Below are 1,324 nucleotides of genomic sequence, written 5' to 3'. Positions count from 1 at the left end.
GTGAAATGCGAGGCCTAGATTTGTTGTTTCTTCTGTAAATTGATGGAAGTCAAGAGCGCGAATAAGAAGATGTAGAGAGCGAGAATTAGTCGCTCAAGCGAGCGTGCGTAGCCCATGTCATAAGCCTCAGCCTGTCAGCAAAACCACACTGAAACTGTATCCTTACCAGAAGATCATTTGCGCTACCGGATCTGTTGACTAGGTCAAGCCCGTTCACTAACACCAACAGCCCAAGTCTTGCACATTGCCTCATTCTCCAATTCACCAACAGCCCAAGTCTTGCACATTCCCTCATTCTCCAATTTCAAATGTTTGACATGGAGTACGTCTGCTCTCCACGATTTGCGTCTTCTTAATTTTTTTTATAAAAAAATCCCTAAAAACAATTTGTGTTTGTCACAATTTGCATCTCGAATGTGACCCCTGATACATCGGCCCCTGCAATCTCTGTTTACCTATTGAGTTGACACCACCTACTAAAAGGAAATATTTATATTTTGGGATTACCAGCACAATCCATTCCATGCGGAAATTACCAGCACAATCCGTATGGCTCCATTAACTATTCAGCAACAAGATAACCTCCACAAGGAGGGATTGACTGACAACTCACGATGCCACTTACAACTCATTCTCCAATTCACTCCTTCGAGCTCAACCACTCGAACCAACTTCCCAAGAGCAAGCTCTCTTTTCCTCTCTCCGGACCAAGTCTCCATCCTCAGCAATCATGTTCAGCAACAACAAGATCTTCGCACTTTGCATCGCCGTCGTGGCTCTCTCGAGCCATGTGCAGGCCGAGAAGCAAGTGGCCGAGACGTTTGGACTACTCGGTGTACCTGGTGTCGGTGTCGGTGTTCCCGGTGTCGCTAGTGTCGGAGTGGGTGGCCCCGGTTACGTTGGACCAGGTGTTGGTGTCGGCGTCCCGGGCGTTGCTAGCGTTGGTGTCGGTGTGGGTCTAAACGGCGTTGGTGTCGGTGTGCCTGGTGTCGGTGTGGGTGTAAACGGCGTTGGTGTTGGCGTAGGTGTAAACGGCGTTGGTGTTGGCGTGAATGGTGTCGGAGTTGGGGTGGGCGTTCCGGGTGTCGCTAGCGTGGGTGTGGGTGCTTCCCCTGTAGTCGGAGTGAACGGTGTCCATGTTGGTGCACCTGCTACCGTTGTCCACGACGGTGTCGACGTCGGCGTTGGAACTGGCGCGAGCAAGACTGTGACTGTGACGAGTGATGACTGGTGCCAGCACGGCGAAGACGTCCACCGGTACGGGGTGGTGCGTCGGCGACCGCCACTGCAAGCGCTTTCTGCGAACGCGAACGCGAATGCTTGT

At 51.7% G+C, this 1,324-nt stretch overlaps 1 protein-coding gene across 1 annotated transcript; it reads left to right on the top strand.

The window, feature by feature from the left end:
* Positions 1 to 730: 730 nt before the first annotated feature.
* On the top strand, positions 731 to 1,118 carry PITG_19555 (uncharacterized protein; the record flags this gene model as incomplete). The annotated part of the gene is made up of 2 exons (XM_002996907.1): positions 731 to 1,021; positions 1,065 to 1,118. The coding sequence occupies 2 exons, from the start codon at positions 731 to 733 to the stop codon at positions 1,116 to 1,118; spliced, it is 345 nt and encodes a 114-aa protein (XP_002996953.1).
* Between the last annotated feature and the right edge of the window lie 206 nt (positions 1,119 to 1,324).

The sequence above is a fragment of the Phytophthora infestans genome, genomic scaffold, assembly GCF_000142945.1.
Source record: "Phytophthora infestans T30-4 supercont1.98 genomic scaffold, whole genome shotgun sequence".
Lineage (NCBI taxonomy): Eukaryota > Oomycota > Peronosporomycetes > Peronosporales > Peronosporaceae > Phytophthora > Phytophthora infestans.
This window is presented reverse-complemented; position numbering and strand designations above follow the sequence as displayed.